The 23,702-nt window shown below is 48.0% G+C and overlaps 1 protein-coding gene across 4 annotated transcripts; it reads left to right on the forward strand.

The window, feature by feature from the left end:
* Positions 1 to 2,303: 2,303 nt before the first annotated feature.
* Positions 2,304 to 21,995, forward strand: LOC119187329 (uncharacterized). Of its 4 annotated transcripts, none has more exons than XM_075894244.1 (6): positions 2,304 to 2,428; positions 9,719 to 9,827; positions 18,090 to 18,221; positions 20,216 to 20,303; positions 20,394 to 20,503; positions 21,001 to 21,995. In XM_075894244.1, the coding sequence occupies exons 2-6, from the start codon at positions 9,738 to 9,740 to the stop codon at positions 21,292 to 21,294; spliced, it is 714 nt and encodes a 237-aa protein (XP_075750359.1). In that variant the 5' UTR covers positions 2,304 to 2,428; positions 9,719 to 9,737; the 3' UTR covers positions 21,295 to 21,995. The 4 variants fall into 4 exon arrangements, with proteins under 4 accessions (XP_075750359.1, XP_037291387.2, XP_075750365.1 ...); XM_037435490.2 differs by lacking the exon at positions 2,304 to 2,428 and adding an exon at positions 6,526 to 7,433; XM_075894250.1 differs by lacking the exons at positions 2,304 to 2,428; positions 9,719 to 9,827 and adding an exon at positions 15,795 to 15,916.
* Positions 21,996 to 23,702: the final 1,707 nt, after the last annotated feature.

Here is a 23,702-nt window from a genome sequence, read left to right on the forward strand (position 1 = left end):
GTACATCTAGTAATAGCATTCCTGGCCAGCATACAGAATATTAGTTTAGCGTCATGTCACTTTGCATCATTTCACGAAACTTATCAGTAGCCTAATAGAGCTCTTTGTAATGACGTTTTAGCATTATGTGAAAGCATTATGTTGTTTCACTTCCACTGGTAGGTTATTCCACAATGACAATCGAACACAATAAAGTCGCCTTTTGCCATACACATTTTTAACCAGTGATTTTAGGAAGTTGCCACAACGACGGGCTCTTGTTTGCAATTGTGAAGGGATAAAACGGGAGCGGTGTAAAGAGATAATGTATGTTAGAGACTTGTGCACCATCATTGTTGTTTTATAATTTATGACTAGTTGTAGAGGCATGCGCATTACCTGGTACTGTTGAAAAAGTGGTTTGAAAGTGATTGAAAAAGTGGAAAAGTGGTTGTTTCAATTCTTTGTTTGCCATGGCAAACAAAGAAACCAGTCTGTGATTGGTTTCAAGCCAATAAACCATGGCTTTCAAGGTCAGTAAAACGAAATATATGGTAATTCATTCCCCATACAAAGTTATTGCTTTGGATTGATGTGTGCTCCAGGCTGAGAGCGAAACGATAGAAAGGGTAAGTAGCTTAACGTACCTTGTAATTGTGTTGGATCATCATGCCTATGAAGTTTTAAAGTATGGATTGCGATATCTCATCACACCCCGCACTATGTTTGCATGGCATAGCTTTAACGAGAGTTACGATCTCCGCAGGAGTTATGTCGATGTATCCAAAGGAATTGACAACTCTATCCGTAACCCTATTGACTAACACATCACGGCAGCCACCAACTCTGCTGTGACCCGGCCTTGCGTGACATTGTGGAAGCTGCGCTATTTTTTATATCATGCCTTTCTGAACCCAGTGTAGGGTAGCAAACTACGTATGGTTGACCTCTCAGCTCTTCATGCCTTTTCGTACTCCTCCTCGACCAGAAAAAAAAAGAAAACGGAGAGTGGCCTCCGATGTCTTCCAAGAGCCGGCGGATGATTGCAGAAGGAGGAGCAAGGCCTCGAGCATTCGACGAAGGTGTTGAGAAGAAAAAGCACGCCCTTCAGTGGTTGAAGGGTGCACTTTAAGGGTCGGTAGCCTACTTCGAATGAGGTGCTTCGTTTGAATTGTGATGTGGATGAATACTTTGATTCTCTTACGAAACCTCAAGAAACCATTTCATGGAGCACTAAAAAAGCAACCATTGGCATATATCCAGATGCTGTTTCGGCTATGAGGTGTTCAAACAGGGGGCCACCACCCCTAATATTTACAAACATGCACGAGTATTCATAATTTGGGGGCGAGAGAGGCTAGGGTCGGACTCTCTCTTTCTCTAAATAACTTTCTGGCTACGCCCTGGGCCCCGGCAAACGGCTTGGACGCCTCGTCGCTTGATACATTCATGTCGCAAATCTGGTTGAACCAGTGAAAAAAAATTTATCTCCTGAGGTTTTGGTTTTTGCCCAAAATAAATTAACTATAACTCGCAAAAATGCTGCAGTGCATGGTGTGTTGTGAGCCATGCATAGGGGACAACCACAACATCAAAGCGACGACAAAGTCATAGCGGAGTATATTGTAACAGAGAATAAGCCAGACTTCCTGAACTATCGCCTATCATAAACAAGCGCCCGATTTTCGAATAAGAAAGGGGGCACTGCAATGAACCTTCATTTCCCCGCGGTTGAGTGCAAAATAAGACGAGCTTCATAACGAATGAATTATCGCTCTCTCTCTCTTTAAATATATAGGTTTTGATCTAGTTTATTATCTATTACTAATACAAAAACTTTGTAGTAAGTACAGATCAGTGATCATAAAAATTTGTTTCTAAAGTTTGTAACGTTTTCAATTTGTAAGTTCATTTACTCTAAAATTGAATAATACTTTATAAGACCACTCAATTATTGGCTGATCCCCCTCAGTGGGTATGAGCCACAAGTGAAGGGCAACAAGAACAAGAAAACCTTCACATTATTGTATAATATCACTCGATTCTTGGCCAATCCCCCCCACAGTGGGTATGCGCCACGGGCACTAGATAAACAAGAACGAGAAAACCTGCTTGGACATTTATACGTTGACGGGGTAGGTCTGATTGAGTAAAGATATGAGGCAGACTTAGCGCCTCCTCCTTAGCATATTAGAAGGGGCGTGCTGCCCCTCGTCCGCACGCCTATGCTTATCGTTATCACGTTTTGAGGGCAAACTGGAGCCGGGACGCCACATCTTATCGCAACATGCATCTGAGCGAGCAGCAGCTGAGCCGTCGTGTAGCCACCAAGCGATTCAGCGTGGTCTTCTTCGTGTGGGTCCTGCTGTCGACGGCGCTTGTCATCCTCGTCGTGCCGGCGGGATTGCTCGGCGTGTTCCTCTTCCGCGAAAAGAAGCTCGCCTGAGCGGTGAGTGGCCCGCCGTGTGTTACGACGACGTTTGTTGCACGTCGCGTTGGTGGAGATGAATAAGAATAATAACAACGGTCAAGGGCGTTTATTTGCCCCAAAATCCCGCTACGACAGTGAGAGACGCCGCAATGGAGTGATCCGGAAATTTCGACCACCTGGGGTTCCTTAACGAGCACCTAAAATCGAAGTATATGGGCTTCTAGCATAATCGCCTCCATCGAACCCCGGCCGGGATTCGATACCGTGACCTTTGCGTCATCAGTGGAGCGCCATAACAACTATAGACCACCGCGGCGGGTTATAACTTGAGCACCGGGGATTTTCCCTCTAGCTGTAAAGCAGGGTGAAATGGGTTTAACAACAACGGTAGCATAAAAGTAGTCAACAATGAGACAAACAAAGAGAGAATAAAAAAAGAACTTATGCCTTTTTGCGATGACAGGAACTCTCATTGTACGCTTCGCATGCGCGGTTCGAAGGTGGGTAAACGACCCATCTCTAGGGGTTTATGCGTGGGCTGAACGCACAAAGGCATGGTGGCGCGCAAAGGCACCGCTATGCGGCCTTTTGTGTAGCTCCCTCCCCTTATCTGGCATCTCGCTGGAGGAGGAGGCGCTGTTCTTTTGTGCTCGGAGTACAAAAAAAGGATTGCCGACGTCAAGAGTGGCCTGCATCCAGGTGCGTTCCTGGAGAGGCTGGGAACCTGGAACAGATCGAAGCTGAGGTCATTCCGCCGCTGTCGGCTCTGTGTTCGCCGACGGGCACGTTCAGGCTTGACTATACACCCTGACCACACTCTCGCTGTATTTCTGCTAGGTGGTCCTTCGCGAAATTGACACATTTCCTTTAGATGCATAATTAATAAGAACAGACAGTGACAGTTGGTGGAACATCGGACGCGTTATTCGAAGGTCACAGGTTCGTTCCCTGCTAGCGGGCAAGTTATATCTCCGTCCACTTTTCTTTCGTCACATTTACGTTACGCTTACTACTAATAATGTCACCTATATTTTCCTAGGCATCATTATAAGTTAGTTCTCATTAATAGTGTGTCTAACATTAAAAAAACGAGCCCTTAAATTTACACTTTCCTACATTTCCTTTTGGAACGACTCGCCCGGGCAATCTCGATTACATAACGATGAATGTTGTTCAAATGAACAAGTTTGTATATTCCTTCGTTTCGTAGTTTTTAGGTGAAATTATTTCGGCTTTCTTAGGTTTAGCCAAGGTCAACACCTGAACACCATTTCATCTCAAGAGACAGTTAGGCAGCTACTGAGCAGCTTATTAGCTGTTCTTCAAGATGCTGCATTGCCTTTTCCGGTCATAGCTGAATCTTCAAGCTTCTTCTAGTTTTATAAAATAGAGAGATGTTTTTTTTTTTCATATTATGGTCGTTGATTCGCCACTGCTGCGAAGGATGACAAGGAGCCGACGAGCAAGTAAAACAATAAAGATTGACGCTCAATGAAGTTAAAAGTAATTACCACTCATTAACTGTTGGCGAAAAAATGCATTGTTCTCGACCCCAATCTGGCGACCTTCGTTTAGATGAAGGTCACCAGATTGGGGTCTGTCTCAGTGAGGGCCTGTATGATGCAACCTTGACGAGACGTGGCGTCAACACGTGCTATTCCAGCATGGTTGCACGTTGAAGACTTGTGACTAACCTGTGGTTTAGGCCCTTTCGATGCACGCTCGTTAAGTGCACTGCGCTACCGTCACCTCGGCTCTTTTTGACTTCTGCCCGACAGGCCTAACATTCATTATGTTCGATAATCGTTCTTGTGGCGAGAATTCCTGTGTTTGTTGATATTTTAAGCTGTCTGGAGTTGCTACATGAAGATGTGTGCGTCAATAGGCCATTCCAGGTTATATATTTGCAACAAATCTTCTCACGGCTAAGCGAATACGATACGTTTTGCACGGCAACGAAATGGTAAACAAAACATATACAGTGTTCACGTGACGTCACAGACAAGTTCTCTGCACTGGGTACCTAGACATGACAACCACCATGACTTTTTTTTATCTCGTTGGAGTTGTTCTGTCCCCTGCGTTCTTTTGTGTTTCCCCTCCTGTCGACTGTTCGCTAGGTGCGCCAAGGGTGAACACGTAGGAACAGGGCACCGGCACTGATGTAATCTCGCAGTTTCTTGCTCCGCGCGTATAGGGTGATCTAACGCAGCGCCTCAACCAGCCGGCACCTGCAGATAGTGGCCACGGTGACGTGAACGGACATTACGTAATATGCAAAAATCGTATTAACCAAAGTGATTGAAAAAAAAAAGGAAAATATCGATGATCCGTAAGCAACTAGCTTTTATTGAGCAACATTAGAGAAGCTGGTCAACTCGCGATGCTCTTAATTGTTTTCATCATTGGACGCGACGGCCGCACCCGCGACACCGGCAGCGTTCTTTTCACCGTGCTTCTTGGAACACCGTTTGAGATAGTATACCGAACAATAAACGCAGCATTTCATGGCGTATCGGTCAATATCAGCTTTCATGGCCGAATTATCCAATTTTGGGCAAAAATGTGATCGTAGCTAAGTATTACATGACTGCAGCCAAATATTACATTGTGTGAAGCACGAAATAAAGAAACATGGCAAATAAAAACTTCGAGAACAAACTACTCCACAGATAAGTTATCCTACGTATAGTTCCTACGTTACTTAGTAAATATGTGAAAGCTGGCATAGATTTTTTACATTGTACACAGATTCGGTTGCGTGATATACACATGTTCAGTTTTTAGGATTTCTTTGCAGTTGCTGTGTTATCATGGTTGCTATTTTTATTTTTGGAATTTGGACTTGATTTTTATATCTTTATTTATTTTTTATTTATTTATCTATTTCGTGTTCTTGTTATTGTTGTTGACTTCACATTGCTGATTGTTTGCCACTGCTGTCGTGCTAAAAGGTAGCTGTGGGCCTTTGTCAAGCTGCCTCTTTTGGAGAGCAGCTTTTACCTGCAGCTGTCCTTCATCAAACTATTGATGAAAAATAAACATCGTTATTATTATTATTATTATTATTATTATTATTATTATTAAACGCTTGAAAATGCACCCCTTAAAGTGAACGTTGGCCAGGAATAAGAAAAGAACGCGTTAGGCCGAAAAGCGTATTACGCAGAAGCGATAGTCTACTGCATACGTGTTTTGCCTCCGTGGACTTTGTCAGTGAACTTCTCTATTTCGAAGCCGGTATGCGAGTTCATGACGTGTCGTTCTCCATATTCGTCTCTGTGTTTCGCCTTTGAGTCCACGTTTCCAGTTAAACAAGGCTGTCCATGAATGTCCAGTTAGCCATATTATTCGAGATGAAATTTCGTATAAATCAAGATGCCTAGAGGAGGTGGACAGTGAGCAACCAGATCGTTTCAACGGTGCTGGGAGGGGGAACAGATCACATTGCTAACGGCGAGTTTTACCCACGTGCAATGGTACTTGAAGAACAGCGCAAAAGACAGAACCCCGTACATTATCTTCCTGGGTCCTGCCTTTTGTTCAAGTACCGCATGCTTTTCAATCAACACGCCCAGTCTGTCATACTACTTCACTGTTGCAGACACGCGGGTACATGTTGCCACAGGCGGAAACACTTATCGCTCAGCCAGGTATACCATAGTTATTATGGGCGGACGAAAATGCAGCGGGAGCCTGTTTGCGTGAGTGGGGAAAGAGAGGTACGATCGGTTCACCGATGGAAAGGACGACGGCGTTCCGGGAGCCGACCTTGAGAATTTCGACGCAACGCCTTCGTCTACCAAGGAATGCAACGGTCGATCTTTTCATCAGCCTTTGAACGCGAGAATGCGTGCGGAAAGTGTCCTGGCTGGTCTGTATTCAAGTGGCCACATTCCGTTCTCCGTTCGAGAAAGGAGAGGGGGTGCATATCTCGACAGAATGCTTCAAGGCGGATGAAGGGCTAGAGAAATAAACATCTCTGCTCCCGGAAGGAGAGCGATCAGTGAGAAAGAGAGAGCATTTTTTCCTCCGGGCAAGAAAACGCGAGGCCGCTATTTGAGAAGCCGCTCATAGTTCTGCGGTATCCAGTGTTGTAAAATGGTCGACCATGAAAAGAGTGCCCTTTGCGGGCGAGCCGCCGTGTGCGCCTGCTGACCCCGTAGTTGGAAAAGACACGCCTTCGAGCCGACCGTCAGGCCCCCGAAGATTCCGGGCGTGCCAGTCTGGGCGCCGTCAATGGACACCGCACACCAGAACCAACGCAGAGTCAGCTGAAGCTGCGCGGCCTGGCGGCTCCAAGGAGCTCGCCTGCTGAAGTTTGCTGGTTTGTTTGGGGACTTTCGCTCTTCCCCCCGCGGCGTGCTGCCGGCGGGGGCCGTGGTGCGCTGAACTTGCGCAGTCTCCCTCGCGCTCTTCCTCCGCGGCGGTTGAACATAGTGGCACTCAACGCATTCCTCGCTGGCCCTGCCGAGCGAGCTCTCGGAAGACGGAACGACCCCCCGCGCGTACGCGTACACCTCTTCCCCCCCCACGAGGGGGAACCCTGGTCGAAGAAAAACGGAATAGAGATCACGAGGAGAGAGACCCCCCTCTGGGAAAAAGAGAGCGGCGTGCGAAAAAGAAGGCATCCGCGTGATTCGGCGGCAGGCAAAGAAAGAGCCCCTGGCCTCCTCTCTCTCGGCATGCGCGGACAGGTCCGTGGAGGTCCGAAGCACGTCGGAACACGAGGCGGCCGCGGAAGAAGAGACGTGCACGCTGCAGTCTCCGTGAGTTCGTGTTCCCATCCGGTTGCCCGCTTCTGCGTTGTCGGAGCGCGCTGCTTGCACGCGGCTTAGTACGACCTCCTTGCCGCTGGAGAGCGCACCCGTTCTTGCCCATTGAAGTTTGGCTCGCCGGTGGTCATCTTCTGATCGACGGACGAACGGCCGGCCAGACGACCTGCATTCGAGCGAGTGAGGCCTGCACATCGACCTACTACGGGCGCTGCCAACGTGTGGACGACACCGACTCTGGCCCGCAGGTGGGTCTGCGCACTGCTAAATGTAGCTCGGTGGTGAAGCTTAGGACGACCTTTTTAGGCACGCCCACCCTGCGTATCGAATGTACGCTGTGCATCCTAAAATAGTGTTTCTCTGTAAAAGTAAGCGACAGGCATGCAGTGACGAGAGACGTACATTAATTTAATATCGGCTATCACTTAAAAGAGTTTGACGCTGAACGATAGGAACACAGAAAGTTCAAACTTTTTTTTGTGTGTGGCACGTTTTGGCATGCGCTTGCAGAGGGACCCCTGGAGCACCCATCTCCCTCCCAAGTTTTTTTTCCCTCTTTTTCTACTTTGCTTAGCAATACGCGAGAAAAAAAGAGGCTTACAAAAGCAAATTACGTTTTATTTTGTGTACTTTATCACCAGGAACACGGGCTTTTGAAATTACTTGCCAGAACACGCTATCGTCTTGTTCTTATCAGGTTGATTCCCTAAACTGTTACAAAATACAATCTTGTCGTTGTATCCGGGTAGGCGTGAAGGGATGACGTTCTATGCGGACTCTGGCTCAAGAGGAACCACTCGTGCTTCACTAGAAGGAGCGCGGGGGTATTTCGATAGTGGTTTCGTCGTTACGTTTCCGTGTAGACGCTCGCAACTTCCTCGACATAAACCGGCGCTGCTAGAGCCCCGGAGCGTCAACCGTTCATCCAGAGGATCCAATTTTAGGCCACTTCACGGCCAGCCTGCCGTGCTGCTCAAGTAGCGATGGGCCGATTCGAAAGAAGCGTTTCCTCGTTCGGGGCCAACGCAATCGCGCTACTCTTTTCTGTCCTCTCGACATCCGTGTCTATTCGCGCCTTTCGTCCATGCAGCGATGGACCCCGCCTATGTCTCCCTTAGAATGTCGTCATTGGGAAACTGGGGCACAGGCGTGTTATAGAGCCGATTCGTGCGCATTTACCGCCGATATGCGCATCACATTTTCTCTGTGCAACACAGTTCCAAAACATGTTATACGTCGCCTTTGTTCTCCATCGCGTCGACGTCTCACTATGTGCGCATTCATGAAGTGGTATTTGTGTTTCGCCATAGTTTTTAAACAATATGTTAATAGCGCATGAACACCACATGAGATTGTGTAGGATGTACGTACTTGACGTCATCCGCTAGGGTCGCTAGCGTCGTGGTCGCCATTTTGTTGGTCCGCGCGCTCGCCGCACGCGCACAAAATTAACTGCACAAGCTGTGATCGAAATCCGCACAGCAACTTGGATGCTTAGCGACCTCCGGAGCACTTTCTGCACGCCGAAACATGGAGAGCAGCACGGAGCGTACGAACAGACCTTCAAAATGGCGCGGCGATGGTGTTGCCCTCTTGTGGATCCAGTCTCAGTGCAGACAGCGATAAATATGCGCATTAAGTTATCATTGTATCGCAACCAGGACATGGCGGCGTCGATTTAGATCAGTGACGCAACCAAGAATTGCTTAGTGAGAGATGTTCGGGATTTTGCGTACGATTGACGTAGACGTGGATGGGGGACTGTTTCGTGTCCTGCGTGACACTCCATCTCCCTGCCCTCTCCTTATATGCCTACGCTACCCTTTAGCATAGGTTTGAAAGCTTTCTGTGTGCCTGCGTTTTCGCTTGTCTTAATTTCGCTTTCCTTGTTTTTTGTTGTTTACTTTGAATATACCATACAAAAAAAAACCTTGTCATTGGGTCCGATCGCAGTTGGCTATCCGCTGTTGAAACCAGCTGCCAGCATTCATTGTGGTCTCTGAAACAAGAGATACGGGTATTAGATGACCCGTCGCAAACTGACACCGCGAATGAGTCTTCCTGTAGCGGCACGACATGGAAGCTGCTGCACTGACTGCTTCTTGCTATCCTACCCTTTTCCTGCAGCCTGTAGAAAAGTCCGCCCTCGACAGCCATGTTCTCGCTATGCATAATGGAATGCGAAGCCTCAGTTATCGTCACAATTGTTCAGGTTTATTCGGTTGGCACGCAATATGCTCAACGTAGAGCACCTTCTGGCGCTACTTGGTTTCCTAGCCAACGGCAGTTGGGGTCATTGTGATAGGCGATTCAGCGTGTTTCGACATGTATGTTGTCACCTACTGGTGCTTCTTCTTTATCGTGGCAGTCGTTGGAAACTGGCTTTCTATACGTTTGTACGGGTAGTGACGGCTTTTGTCCACGTATTTTGAAGATCAGGACAGTCGGTACTGCGTTGACGTAGTATACCTAATAAAAAAAGAAAAAAAAAAGTCAATGCTCATTTTGGTTACTCTTGGCCCATTCTGTGCAGTTCCTTCTCCTGAAGCCTGATGGCAATGACGGCAGCCATGGCTACCGCTACGACAACACGATGCCTTGTGGGTGGCACTTTACATAGGCAGCCAATCTACGGATACACGGTAAGTTCATGACGCACGTCACACTGCTACGTAAAATAGAATAAACCTGTCAAGTAATGTCACTCTAAGAACGTGTAATATAACACTAATGTTTGATTGACAGATTGATTGATTGATATGTGGGGTTGAACGTCCCAAAACCACCACATGATTATGAGAGACGCCGTAGTGGAGGGCTCCGGAAATTTCGACCACCTGGAGCTCTTTAACGTGTACCCAAATCTGAGCACACGGGCCTACAACATTTGCGCCTCCATCGGAAATGCAGCCGTCGCAGCCGGGATTCGATCCCGCGACCTGCGGGTCAGCAGCCGAGTACCTTAGCCACTAGACCACCGCGGCGGGGCATAATAATTAATGTTTGCAGCAATGGAAGTGCTGCTTCATTCTGGAATAGATTTGAGCGCAAATGGACAAGAAGGCTGTACTAGTGCTCTTTTCTTGTGTGTTCTCCATTTGCGCTCAAATATATTTTAGAATGACCCAACGTGCCAAACAAGGCTTTTTATTATGCTGCTCCAAACAGTAATTTTTGTTAGTAATTTTTCCTATCCTGCTCCGAAATGGCACTGAGATAATGAGGATCACGAACTTTCACTGTCTTACCAACTCCTAAGTCTCAAGAAACTGAAAAAGAATTTAAGTACTGTCATCCCAGTATGCTACTAGTGTGCAGCATTATCGGCTCTGATTTCATTTATGCCACAAGAACAGGCATATTAAGCATATAGCTCATTTGGCTTTTTTTAACAGCTCGACATGCAGGCCAGGATGGTGTAACGTGAAAATGAGTAGAATCGCTTTAATCTCGCACCGATTATCTACTGCTTATTTGACAACAGTTATGTGGAACTGTGGTTACTTCTAAAATGTGGCGCTCAGCTTTATTAGTTTGATTTGATTTGTGCCTCAAGTACTAGTATTTTAAATATATAGCTTATTTCACAGTCCCCCTTTTTTGACAACCAGTGAGCTTTTTTTGTTTGCTTCTTGAAATTTGCATTCATTGCAGTCTGTGAAATGTATTTCATAATAAATATGATTACTTGCTAGATGTTAAGACGATGCTTCGAACTTTGATTGGTGCATGACAAATTTTGTATGTGCTCCTAAAACACAAATAACTGCTCCAAACTAACGTTTTTTCCGCCCTGAAAACACTTATGGCTGCTTAAAAACCGTACTTTTCCTGCTCCAAAGTATGCTCCAGAAAGTAAAAAAGTCACTTCCATTACTGTGTTGGAGTTTTACGTACGGTTCTAAAACCGCGATATGACTATCAGGGACGCCTTATCTATGTACACGGGCACAATGTACGAGCCTGGGATTTGCGTAGTGAGACTATCCGGTAAAACGAGAACATTTATTCTACTTAACGAGTTAACTGTCCGTTATGTATGATCTAATCATAGTGTCGATAAAGAACATGGTGGTGATCTTTTGAATTACGTGTGTAAGAACAGCTTCTATGAGGTCTTGTTTTGGCTCATCGGACCAAATAGCACAAAAGTCGTTGTGGTAGAGGGCAAGAATTTTTATTGCATTATTATTATTATTATTATTATTATTATAAAGTAAAAGTTTGTTAATTCGAGCTCGAAGGAGATAGTAATGGACATCGCCTTTCACTGCGTGGACAGAGCCCACACACAGCTCCAGTTTTGGAAATATAGTGTACCATACTAGATTTAACTCGAGCGTCGATAGAGGTAAACAGTCTTGAGTACGTTGTCTTCTTGTCGAGGACCGTGCCAAGTGCTTATATACTGATGCTATCTATTACTCATATTTCCCTTTACATCCACATATTTTAGATGTTAATCTCAGTAGAAGATTTGTGCTTCAGTCAGATGCTGTTTTGAGAGTTATGGACAGTTAAAAACGGTCACGATATCATCGTGTCGTTGTGATTGTCAAGTACGCAGTACACTAGCCGGTATACGATACGACGACATTGCTGGCGTAGAATAGGAAGTGAGTCTGCAGCTTTCTCATTTATTATTATTATTATTATTATTATTATTATTATTATTATTATTATTATTATTATTATTATTATTATCGCTGAGCTGCGAAGTTAAACCCGCCCGTCTGAATGTGCGCCTCCAAGTTTACGTTTACGACGTGTTGATAAGACGTACTTCCGCACTAGCATTTTTTTTTTGTCTCAGTTCTTTTTTCTTTGTATCCCGAAAGTTCGGCACCATGCGTGATCTCGGTTTTACTGACACTGTGAATTATCGACTAGAGGTCGCTATCCCCCCCCCCCCCCCCCCCCCCGCAGATATCTCACGAAATAAGCAGACTCCGATTCAGTGAGAGGGCTGCAATGGACGACAGTGCCTTCCGTTCACGCCAGTGGAAGCCGACGAGGTACGGCCAGTCAGTCGTAAAAACAAGCGTGTTTGGGGCGGTCGAAGCACGAATACAAACGAACATAAGAAAAACAAAAAGAGTCCTTCGTCCGGCAATCATCGGCAGCGCCGAATCGGAGCGCAACCGAACCGGGTCCGCCCGCGGCTGTGGACGATTCTCACGACAAGAGCGCGCAGTGCAACGACAAGTCCGGTGGTTGTGGTGTCCGCGTAGGCGAGATGCACTGCAAGCGGCCGCTTATGACCCAAACGGCGCGAAGCAAGAAAAATTCGGCACAGCGCGCCGATAAGGGGCCAGCAAAAGCACCCGGCTTGCGACGGCGCGCGCACCTGCAATGCCGGGGGCACTGTTTTCACCCGCTTGTGGTAGGTAGATAGGCATCGTGAGAAATAAACGGGTCTCACCACCGCAAAACCGCCCCGTGGAAACACGTTGACCGCGGGCACAACGACATTAAAAAAAATAAAGTTAGGATAGCTGATACACGGCACAGAGGGGACGCGCCCATGAGGTGGTGTGGCAGCTTGGGCTAGTTGGTATGGCATGACGATAGTTATAGCGCGAGAACAAAACGACGACACAGAGACAAGAAGGACACGGTGGTTTCGCGGGGGGGGGGGGGGGGGGCGGGGGACGAGTGGTAAATACGTTGCGCTGCGCATGTCGCTACTCATGATAGCTCTCGCATCTAGTTCGCAGCTAGTTAAAGCTCCACACGAGGGACGTGAAAAGGTAATGTCGCTACGCTTCGTGGTATTGAACCTTTAAGTTCCTTTCCATCTCGCTGCCGAGGAATAAAACTTTTATTACAACGCTGCTGAATCCACGTTGCCTCGAGACACGCCTCGAAGTTTCTAGTGTAAAGTGGTGTGGTGAACTAAAGAAAGAGGGCATTTCGGCTTGGATAAACTTCGAAGAACGTAAGGTGGCGAATGTTTTTGAGTTATTCCGTCAGTGGCTGACCGTGCTGGTGACAATGAATACATGGTAAGGTGGCAAGGTTCAGATGCGTCTCAGAACTCGTGATGACGATATTGGCGATGCAATATACGAAGCGAGTTCTTAAATATCGACGGGACAAGCAACTGGTCTTTCCGCAAGGGCTTCCGTATTGAATCGGCTATCGCTTCTCATCCATTGCCTGCACTTGCAATGTAAGCGAAGCCAATATCTAAGGATGTCCTTATGATTTCATCGGTTGTAAATTTAGTACAATAATTGTGGTGTTGTCGAATTATACTTATGTTGTCGTAACTTTCTGGGTATTCTTTTTTATATATCAGCGTGTCGCCAAGTGGCGCTGTGAAAGAACGGTAGTGGTCGTGAGAAAGAAGGCTATTTAGTTCGTTTCCGAATGACAATGGAAACAATAGTGTGGCAGCTTCCTTGAAGAACTCGACCAATAGTTAATTAAAAAGTGTAGGGAGAGGGGGCTTTGCCTTCGCAAGACATAGCGACAACGTCGAAGCAGACAGACGCTCTCTCCGAAGCGCCTAGCTCAACAACTTGCGGCTGACGACGGGAAGAACGGGCGGGAATGAACGCCGCTGTAAAAGCACACGAGATTCTCGCAAGTGCGACTAAAACAAAAGCAAGCCAAGTCTGGAATACGAGAACCCATGAATGGACGACGTACTCGAGAGCGCACTGAGGGAGAACACGAATGGAAGGGTGCGGCGTCTTTCTTAATTGCGTGCACCACTCTGGGCGGGCAACCGCGGGCGACCGGCACGAATATTCGTGTTTTCCGTGCACGGCCCCCGCAGCGCTCTCTCTCGGCTTTGCGCTTAGAGGCTTCGAGTAAACAACAAAGGGCAATGGGCTCACTGAATGCTTAATTGACGCTTGATTTCTACGTACTTCAGTATGATATCATATCCTGCTCGACAAGCGTCACGACCACTTTCGGCGGGGTTCGTCCGAGCTGCCTAATTTGCGTAATTTCGCGGTCAATTGAGACGAAGTGTGGTTCAAAGGGAAGCCGAAGCAAATAAGCGGGGGAGTGGCATGAATGTCCGTTGGCTTCCGCTGTACTGCACGCATTTAAAAAACGGCTGGGCAGTCCAAATGTCAGTGGCGGAGGGCAAAAGCTGGGAGTGGTGGCGGGGGTTTTCACCGTGGGAACGGGCGGTACCCTGGACGGAAGCCGGCTCGCCAGCATTCCATCCAGATACGGGGCACCTCCTCTCCCTCCGTTACGCCCCTCCCCCTCCTCCTACTGACAGCACTCTAAGGGAAGAACTTGGCGCTTCACTTTGGCCAACCGAAAGGACGCGCGAATTCCCGCCTGTTTTCCTTCGCCGTTGCCGCCTGTTTTGGCGCAGCTACATTCTTGGCTGGTACAGCTTGATGTGGAAGTGTGGCAGCTTGCGCTAGTTGGTATGGCATGACGACAGTTATAGCGCGAGAACAAAACGACGACACAGAGACGTGTCCTTCGTGTCCTTCTTGTCTCTGTGTCGTCGTTTTGTTCTCGCGCTATAAATATTCGTCTTGATGTGGAGCTTCGAGAGACCGGCCATGTCTCGATGGCCAGCTCGAACTTGCGGAAATACACGGGCTGCTCTAAAAAAACTGCGCTTTTTCACGACACGCATCAAATCATTGACAGCGTGAGGGGCCGCTGCATCCATGCAGAGAGAAAGCGTCAAAAGTGGAACCACGATGTAAGCAAACATGTGCTCTTTGCGTGCGTAATCAAATACGTGCACCCATAAATTGAACTTGTACATTTGTTTTTCAGTGCACTTGAGAACAACCACACTATTGTGAACATATGTTTAGGCGTGTGCGCGGGGAATCGACCCGTATACTGAAACGGCGAAACATGTTTATCAGAAAAAAGCAAATAAACAGAAGTACAAACCTAAAACATGTAAGCCCTGGCTAAAATTGGCATCCATCTGTTTGAATAGCGCAAAGCTACACGGAGAATGCGTACGAATTTCTCTGAAAGTAAAGATGTGTAATTGATTGAAAATGCTTCCTTGTCAGAGACCTTCGTCAACTAGGGAACCTTCTTTTTGATAAATCCGCATGAATTTCCAGTGTAGTTTTGTGCCCCTAACGGGTGTCTATTTGACAAATTCTTTCGCCTTTCGTTGTCATTCCTCCGTCTTGCGAGGTTCCGCTCAACTGATTTGGCATGTTTCACGAAAACAACATAGTTACACATAATTTCTCAGTCTACTTTCACCTGTAAGTATACTGAATAAAAACATATAATCCCGTTTGTCGTCTCGAATGCACTGTTCTTACCTTTTACAAAAAACGGATGAGTTCGAAAATCGCAACCTCCGTATTCCCTGCATGCAAGACGCAAGCGCCAAGTAGGACGCGCACGCGGTTATGGCAGCTTCGAAAAAGTATAGCCGAGAATCTTATAGATCGCAAAACGTGCTTGAGAGGAAGAATAGCGGCGCGGCACAAGCGGCCTGCTTGCGGAGAAAATTATTGCCGGGCACGACGACGGCATACGCGCGTAAGTAGCCATCGGTACCGGCTGATGACGGGTTCTGGCTGCGCCCTTGAGAGCTCTCGACGTGCACCTGAGCCACCAGAGGAATGTGCTCGCCGTTGGCTTTGTCGATAAGCGAGGAGACGGGCACGCGGCGTATCTCTGATACAGATAGGGCAGCCGGAGAAAGCGTCGCACTCGGTCCATGGACGCGCTCGCACGCTGGGGCAGCACGCGACGACAGGGCCGCAACAAGGTGAGGAACTCTTTCACCTGCCGTGGGTGTCGCCTTTTTATTCTACGCCCCGTGCGTCACGAATTCGTTAGCCAGCTTTGTTCTATAAAGGTCAGAAAGCTTTGTGTGCGCACTCTGCATTGTTTCCTCGAGCGCCCCTACACCCTTTGCGACTTTCCTTTGAGTCGAGATGTGTCGAGCTTTCCCGTGCAATAGCGGACGCCAACGCCCGACGGGCATCAACGCCAAGCTCCGTCGGTGGAAAGGGGTCTTGATCACGCGTGCTCACGGCGGTGATTTCCAGCCGCGCGGACACCTTATTTGCTAACGCAGGTATACCGCGCGCAGCAACTGACGTCCGTGGTTGTTCGCGGTCGACCGTCAGCGAGCGCGGCGCTGTTTTGGCAGCCCGCACAGCAGGCAACTTTCTCTCCGTCCTTACGTTAGCGCGCGCGCGTTGCACAATGCCGCTAAGCGTTGGCGGCGCAGACAATGCGGCTGGCCCTGGCCAGACTCTGCTTGCTCTGACGTCTTGACTCGGGTTAAAAACCTACTGCGTCGTAGGAGAGAGCGCACACTCCAGTGTTTGCTCGCTGCAGCGAGCTCACTCATCGGCGATGTGCTCGCCCAGCTGGTCACTATAGGCAATGTTGTTGTGACCGGAGCCGATCACGAGCCTCGGCGAGCGCTGCGCAGTTCGCCGCACTGTTCTTCAGTGGTTTCTGGAGCGCTGCCATCGGCCGCCTTGCTCGAAAGGGTGCGAGCCTCTTACCGCGATCGCGCCAGGCGGAATGCGTGATTACCCCGAAGACGACCAGCTGGGCGTCTCGCTACCGCGTGCAAAACAGGATGGAGCTCTTCTCTAACGCCCGCGGACTACGGTACGACAGGCTGGACGCAGACCGGGACGTAGTTTGCTGCGTGAGTTTTATCTTCCAGCTCCCGCGACCGTGTTTGGGGCACCGTTGATCACTTGTTTGACTCTAGTGTGTGCGTCATAACCACCACGTATAGTGACCGACACCGTTGTAGCGTAATTTGGCTCAATTTAGTGTCCGCGTCCTCCATGATGTGTTGGAACTGCTCGTATATCCCCGGTTAGTTCTTCCGCATTCGTTGCAACACTTCGAATACGAGCATATATGCTCGTATTCGAAGTGTTGCAACGAATGCGGGAGAACTAACCGGGGACTTCTTAAACATTGTGTTCTTGTTATGTCCATTGTTTTTCTTCTAGAGCCCCCCATGTACTCTGCGTGGTCAGTGCACGTTAAAAAACCTTAGGCAATCGAAAAAAAAATCGAGTTAAATCACTTCCGACGGGTTCGCCAGCTTAAACCCCTCAAATCATTTATTCATTGTAGAGCTCTCCTGTGACTAGTGGTGGCATGCTCGTTTACTTATATCTGTGGCGTCGTTGTTTGAGCGCTCGTGCTGATTAACAGCATCCCCTGCAGTGTACCATGTTAGCTGCATTATTTCCAAATTGCAGTTTCACCAGTACTGTGTTAATAAAAGCCACCTCCAAAATCTGCAGAGAGCATGACTCGAATAAGTTTTGCGCAATAGCGGCGTGGGGGTAACCCCGTGCTGACACTCCGAAATGCTCGATCAAAGCTTCCGCGAGGCAATAGACCTGTCAGTGTCTTGCATTGTTCTGCGTCCCATTGTGTTGGTGTTCAATACCGACATACGGGACTGTACTGACAGTCGTTTTACCGTTCGTGAATCAACTACCCCTCACGGGTGGTCGACGGGGCAACGACGAGGAAGGAACTTGCAACGCCTGAACAATCCGACATTGACCTCGGTCGAGAAAAAGCTTTTTCTAAAGTTGGGTTGCATCCTGCAGGCACATGTGGGCGTTCATAATAACCAAATAGAGAGATAACACGTAGAGAGTTAAAAGCCGACGTCACCACAGTCGCACATTCAGCAAAGTGTGTTTTTTTTTCTTCGCAATAAGCTGACTGCCCCTTTCACTTCGCGGAGTTCCTGTTTGGCCTATAGCGTAAGATCGTTTTACTGAAAGGCCGGATAGCTTCTGTAGGTGTTGTACGCTTTGATCGCGGTGTAAGAAAAGTACTTCTTATACACACTGGCTGTGCCCTGAAGCTCTCTCTTCCGCAGTTGCTGCTTCGCCTTTCTGAGTGAATGTTGGGTTTGACTCGTAGCTTCTTGTGGTTTCGTGCAGGCCGAGCCGACGGCCGAGCCCCGTGCGCCGGGACTGTGTCCCGAGCAGCCCCTGAAGGTCGTCCTGGTTGGAGACAGCAGGTGCGGAAAGACTGCGCTGGCCAACCGCTTCGTGAGCGATGTATTCACGACGGTGAGTAATTGGCTGTTCGGTGTTATAGGCGGACACTATATACTGACACAACGAATTGGCTTAGATTGACAAACTGCACTCTCAGAACTCTAACGTTGTCAATTTCACCATAATTGGTTTATTAATAGGGGACACAATGAAGGTCGGAGTTTCATTTTCACATTTCGGCCCGAAATCTCCGCGCGCGATGTCACTGATTTCAGTGTATTTTTCATATTGTTGGTACATTTGTTTCATGAACCATCCTGAAACTTGGTATGCAAAATCTATAGCCCCCTCAGAGGACAATATGTACATCACTTTTACTTTACTGATTAGGAACTACGCCGGGCTTCTGTGACGTCACGTGACGTCACGGCGCTTTGGTGACGTCACGGCGCTTTGGTGAGGCAATTTCAATGTGGCGTACACCACCTTATCGCACGTACCGCCACCACCACCTCGCGCGCGAGACGATAGTTCTTTCGCAGGTGAAAGAACCGCCGGCAACTGATAGGCCGTACATCACGACACGGTATACGAGTGTTATGCTGCAACAACGAGAGCCGCTGAAAGTTTTTCATCTTCAGCGGCTCACGCCATGTTTGAGTTTTGCGACATTGCGCCCGCATCGCACCAAGTTAAAGAGAAAGTTCTGAGGGCCGGATCAATTGTGGGCAGAACTACGGCCAAAAGCTGATACAAATAACGACGAGTGTAGAGAGAGCCTTCATGTGCGCTCCGTCACGGAGGCGACGCGCACATGAAGGCTCCCTAGAAGAGCGCTGGGGACAGCGCCGCCTCTTTTCAGTTGTCCGCGGACGCCGTTTCTCACCCGTTCGCGTCGCACATTTTGCGGCGCTTAGAACTCGCCACTCTCCGAAGATCGTCCGAACTAACCGGGTTGCAACCAAATGGGACGGAAATAACGGATGTGATGCCATCAAAAATGGCATATGCTTGCCGGTACTAAAAAAAGCACGTCCGAGTTATTTGATTTTCCGAAGTAAGGAATGTCGAATTAACGAGCCTTTGGTGTATGAGACAAATCTTTGCTACCCCTTGTAGTGGAGTTGCGAATGATGGGTCAACTTTGGGTTTGGAGCTGCTCCCAACAGTCTGAGTACATCCACATTTTCGACGTTTTATCTCTAGAAAGATGGGCACGTCTAGATAAACGTTGAAGTGTTGATTCGAGCTGCTTGTGTACCCGACATAGACCGGAATATCATGTTGACTGCGCTGTCAAGTGTTTCGATACTGAGTTGTCGAGACAACGTCGCCTCTTGGACTGGTGTTTAGGCAGGGTTTCGATCCCTGCTTTAGGCTTCGACAATGAGCGCGTATCGTATGGTGTTCATAAAGCTGAAGTAGCTTAGCTACAGTCTCAAGAGCTGGACTCGCAGCAAACACAAGAGTTGGGTTACGTGGCGTAAACTTTGCATGTATACTGTGTATAACCGCGTAGCTTACAGCGGGCACCGTGATGCATTGGTCTACACATATCGACGATGACCGGAGGGGGAGTTGTAATTTGACCTTTTTTATCTTTTTTTTTCTGCGAAGACCTCTGCTTTTTTTGTAGAGTGTGATAGGAACCGGGACAACAGGTACGACCAGAAGAAGAGCATCGGAGATCGTAAGGCGTTTAGTGACTTTTCCACCAAAGGAAGGGCAGACGCCCGATGGCATCATGAAAAAGGCGGATTATAGAGCATATATGGATGTTGCAAAAAAAAAAAACTGTGTAATCGTGTTTCATAAGTACTATACGACTACCAGCCGATGTAGCTGGTAGTCGTATAGTAGTCAAAGAACCCGAAGGGGGTCAACTCGTCTGGGGAAGTCTTGCTCGAAGCTATACTAAGTTCATCTACCTTATTTGCAATGTTGAGTAAATGAGGTGCACGCCTTGTAAATAAAACCTCAGTGCTTCAAGAAAAAAAAGTAACGACAGCTAGAAACCGGGTCGGCCGTCAATGACACTGTTCTCTCTTCTTTTCAAAAATGCGCAGGACTACACGCCCACTGGATTTGACCGCTACACCACCTCCGACGAAGCCGCGGGACAGAAGTTCCACTTCTCCGTCTGGGACACGTCTGGTGAGTAGTTAAGAAACGAAAAAAAGCGTTTCTTGCTGCAGCAAAAATGGGTGAGTGGTTTGAAAAAAACTTTTGCTGTTCTTTCAACAGGGTCCGTGGCATACGACACTGTGCGGCCACTATCGTACCAAGACGCCAGCGTCGTGCTGCTGTGCTTCAACGTTGGTGTACCAGAGTCCCTGCACAACGTCATTCACAAGGTGAGCAACCGCTTGCTGACGGCAGTGCCGCTTGCTACACTTGCAAAACAACTATATGTACGATAACACTTACGCAACTGAACTGCAGTATTAAAATGCTACAAACTGCTGATTCAATTAGGAGATGTCAAAGCCGCTGAAATCGAACTAAGTCGTGCTAGAGGGAGGCTATTCTTTCCTATAATTTAGATTGTACATACAAAGCTGTAGCTTATGAAAGAAAGCAGAAAATAAGTGCGCAGGGTGCACGCAGGTCCTATGGCCTAGAGGGCATCGAGATTGAAGAATGAAGGACTGTGCATCGCGGCCAATACACGATCCTTTTACTTGGGGTCTCAAACGTTGTAAGAGAAAATATTACGGTCTAGGTGAACTCGATATTTGGCACGTGCCGAGCGTTCTCCGCGTGTTCTGGTTAGTAAGTTGCCGAGACGAATGTTCCAGTATCGCTCGTGCCCAGATATGTAAACTTGTCCGCTTCTTCTCGATGTTCGCAGTGGCAGCCAGAGGTCCGGCAGCATTGTCCGGGCGCTTCCCTGCTCCTCATCGGCTGTCAGAGCGATGCCCGGATGGTCCAGCGAGGAGGATGCGTGAGCGCCGACGAGGCTCTGACGTGGGCCTCTCGACTCGGTGCAGTTGCGTACGTCGAGACGAGCGCCCGCGCCGCGCCTCGAAGCGTGCGCGATGCCTGGAAGGCGGCCGCGCGGGCCGCTCTCGGACCCGCCCACCCAGACGCCAAGAGCTCCCGCGACGTGTCCCCCTCGCGCCACAAGGCGTGCATCTTGATGTGAGACGGCCGGTGACTTGGTGGACGTGCCCCGTTTGGCCGTCTGCACGCGGCTATGACGTGTCGCAGCAGAGTGCACGTTTCATGTCGTCGTAGGACACTGTGCGCGCGTGTTACTATAAATGGAACGAGGACGATTTGTTCGCCGCCGCTTTGAAGCAAGCGTGCCACTTCTGAAGATGATTCTACGCCGGCTGCTGTTGAGTGTTACGACAGAGCATCGTTTGGCGTTTCCCAGACGAAAGATTGTGACGTTGCTACTTCGACCGCAACAGACGAGCTGCCGTGGAAGACAGTCCCGTGCCGACGCCTAATGTGGCAACACCTTGCGAACTCTGTGCGCTCCCTTCGAGCTATGGTTGTGAACCTCCGACGTCGGCTGCGTGGCGGAAGTGCTGTGCTAGGGACCCGCACGTTTGTCTTTTGTGCTCGGTTGGCCGTTGAAGTTTGTAACGGCTATGTGACTTCGTGCCGAAAAGCTGCCTCGTTGTGCTCCAAGTTCGCAGCGCCGTTGACACCAACCTTCAAGGTGTCAAATGAAGCAAAATGTCCCATGCTAGTCAAGGCAAAGATACTATTTGTAATTTTTGGTCCCCGTCTGTTGTGTAAATATCTTCCTTGTGCCTGACTTTAGTTTTGTCATCTCGTTCACCGTAGTACAATTTTTGAATAAATAAATGTGCCTTATGCCGCTGAACCTTGAAACAGTGCCTGGTCACTGCCACGTTTCTGTGAATATAGAATGGGTCAGTTATTATGACGCGCTCGACCACGTGCGAAGTGCACGAAGAAGGAGGAAGTTGTGATGCGGTCAATATGATGCTTGTTCGAATAGCCTACTGTGCTCGCACAACCTACAGGGTCCTACTATAAAATAATGGGACTGTCTCTGCTCAAAGGGGTTTATTGAAGTCATTGATGCATATTGTTTAAACTCTTCAAAATAATTCCTTTGGACGCCGATACACCGATCACAACCAACGCGATTGCAATGCTGCGAAAGCTGCCCGAGAGTCAGTGGCCATGACGCCTCCCCCTGGAACTGCGTGGCAGCCCCAAGGATCACAGGAACATCGCCTAAAAGGTGGCCGTGGAGGCTTCCCTATTGTTTCCGAACAGGATGTTTGCCGGGCTCCCATCACGGCTGACTCAGCGCTGATCTGAACCCGGCAGATTTCTGCATTTTCCCAATCAGTGTGCAGTGGGGTAAATCCCCAAAGGATACGGAGGGGACCATGCGATGGTGGCCATTTTAATTCTATAAGGGCAGGTTCCATTTTTGTGAATTTAACAATTAATGTCATGCTTCTAAGTAAAATTTAAATATGAGCATTAGTTTCCAGCTCGTGAAACTGCATTGCTCTATTGACTCTTTTCTGAAACTGACCTAGCAGCAGTTGCGGTTTGAATAGTCTGGCACAGCTGAGAGACATTGCACAGAAGTTCATGCTACAAAATAAAGAGATGTCAAAAAAAGTCGAAAGCGATTTATCTCTAACTGCCAAGCAATTCAAACATGCAATGTGTGAAAGATAAAATCTCGAGGAAGGACGCTCCCCCGAGGCCTAGGTCAGCGATAACGTGCTTCAGAGATGCTCTGCTCGTTCGGATTAATTCTTGCGTATTTACGCGTAACAGGTTGGCTTGATTGATAATCGCGAAGCGTATGATCAGCATTGTTAACGCTATTGAATCGGGGAACAAGGACATCGTTGGCAACAAATGATTTGCTGAAACAATCGGGCGCAAAGACTAAAACAGATGAAAATAACAACAAATGCTGCAAGTCACGCAAGGTTTTCCCTTAAACTTCTTTTTATTACGAAGATTATCTGTCGAAGTTTACTTCGCAAAATTAACGAAAAAGCTCACAATAAAAAGATCATCGTGATGTCTAAGCCCACTTAGCTCGATCTCATCACATATCGCGATATCATAAATACAAAAACTATCCTATCTATCGTCCAGCTGTCCCCCTCCACCCCCACCCCCCTTCCGGGGTGTCATTGCAAATACACAAAATAAATTTTCCCGTCTTCTACGCACAACAGGAATCTTTAAATTGTCTTCAGACCTTGATCGTTTATTTGGCGTGACTCGCGATAAAAACAATTTGAAATGGAACGTTGCAAAGCGACATAGGGTCATGGTATGCTGGGGTCGATGGAGTTCTCAGAAGTCTGGCGCCCTGCGTAACACAGCATCGTTTGGAGGAATTATGCAAAAGCACGAAAAAAAAACAAGTGGGGCCAGTTAGTAATAGGTTACGTTATATATGAACCCTTACATAGCTGTCTTTTTTAACCAGAGATTTAAAATGCACGTGGGCAAGTAAACTAGACCCAATTAATCTACAATGTTCAAAATTGGCGGCAAGAAGTGATTTTTCTCGCTTAGCATAGGTGGCAGCAC

This window comes from Rhipicephalus microplus, chromosome 1, assembly GCF_043290135.1.
Source record: "Rhipicephalus microplus isolate Deutch F79 chromosome 1, USDA_Rmic, whole genome shotgun sequence".
NCBI lineage: Eukaryota > Metazoa > Arthropoda > Arachnida > Ixodida > Ixodidae > Rhipicephalus > Rhipicephalus microplus.

Coding starts and splice junctions, on each gene's coding strand:
- LOC119187329 (XM_075894244.1), top strand. CDS start 9,738: ATGGCAATGACGGCAGCCATGGCTACCGCTACGACAACACGATGCCTT. Junction 18,222..20,215: donor TGAGCGATGTATTCACGACG/GTGAGTAATTGG, acceptor AAAAATGCGCAG/GACTACACGCCCACTGGATT. Junction 20,504..21,000: donor TGCACAACGTCATTCACAAG/GTGAGCAACCGC, acceptor CGATGTTCGCAG/TGGCAGCCAGAGGTCCGGCA.